The sequence below is a fragment of the Trypanosoma equiperdum genome (assembly GCF_001457755.1).
Source record: "Trypanosoma equiperdum strain OVI genome assembly, contig: ctg_181, whole genome shotgun sequence".
Classification (NCBI taxonomy): domain Eukaryota; phylum Euglenozoa; class Kinetoplastea; order Trypanosomatida; family Trypanosomatidae; genus Trypanosoma; species Trypanosoma equiperdum.
In genome coordinates this window covers 1-1142 of record NW_027123860.1, presented here as the reverse complement: position 1 = coordinate 1142, position 1142 = coordinate 1, and the positions used below count along the sequence as shown (strand labels likewise).

Sequence of the window (1142 nt, the reverse complement as noted above, 5' to 3'; positions counted from 1 at the left end):
ACGGAATTCGTATTATTCACACTACCAGCAACACCAATGTCAAGTAGCAGCGAAGTGAAATTGCTGTGGACCTCTTCAAAGTGGGAACTGAGCAAAGTGATGTTTGACATCATTTGAAGAAGTACGGAAGGTGGCTGTCCGGAAGTAAAGGGTGTAATAAGGGGACCAAATATATTTTTTACTTCGACTTTTATTTGGAAATAATGGTCTCGAGTCGAATACCAATTTGTTCCATCTTTCGACTCGTTCACAGCACCATTCTTGTACAAGTTGTTTCTTGGTAGGTTGAGGCATTCACTTACGTCACCTTTTTGTACAGCTATATCAAGGCAGCCATCCTTATATTCCTGGAGATTGCTCTCGTTCACATTTTCCCTTAAAGGACAGGTGCTTCCGCCACACTTAACTTCAAACTCTTTAACACCTTTAAACTCTTGATCTTTACATTCGTGCTTTCCACTTTCCACAGCTTTAACATCATCCCAAACAGTCCTAGTAATCTCAGCAACAGCCGTATAATATCTATTCGCTCTTATGAGGGCACCGGGCATTTCTTTCCTTACGGTCCTCACACTCTCATTAACTTCAGCAAATAATCCACCCACCTTCGCCACAAGGTCGCCCATTGTATTTCCATAAGATATAAGCTTTTCCACATCCTTCTTTTCCTCTCCCATTACACCACTAATTACACTCAAATATTTGGAGCTTTCACCTGTTTTCCCTTCCATATCAACCAATACACGAGATGCGTTAGCGTATGCTTCCTCGTTCACAAAGAGTCTCCGCTCGCCCTCAGTGTATAGCTTATTTAACGCACTCGAAAGGCAACTGAGATAACAAACGGATTCATCCAAACTTATCCCATCATAATCGTTTAGTGACGTGCATTCTCTTGCGGTGCCGAAGCAAACCACTAATACTATCAAAAGCGCCGATCTTATGATCGCAACTATCATCATTTACAATTCACTACGCAAAAAAAAAAAAATAGGAAAGAAAACCTCACACGTCCTAACAGTAAAGGGGGGTGGACACCACAGATGTAAGATCTAGTTAACAAAAACAGACGCACACTGACATGATGTGAGCTTACAAGGGTTTTGTGGAGTGCTGATCTCTTTCCTTGAGATAGCCCGGCG

General features: G+C 41.9%; 1 pseudogene across 1 annotated transcript; it reads right to left on the bottom strand.

Moving 5' to 3' along the window:
- Positions 1–5: 5 nt before the first annotated feature.
- On the bottom strand, positions 6–959 carry TEOVI_000049300:pseudogene (annotated as a pseudogene). Its single transcript has one exon. A coding segment is annotated over exon 1 (954 nt).
- Between the last annotated feature and the right edge of the window lie 183 nt (positions 960–1142).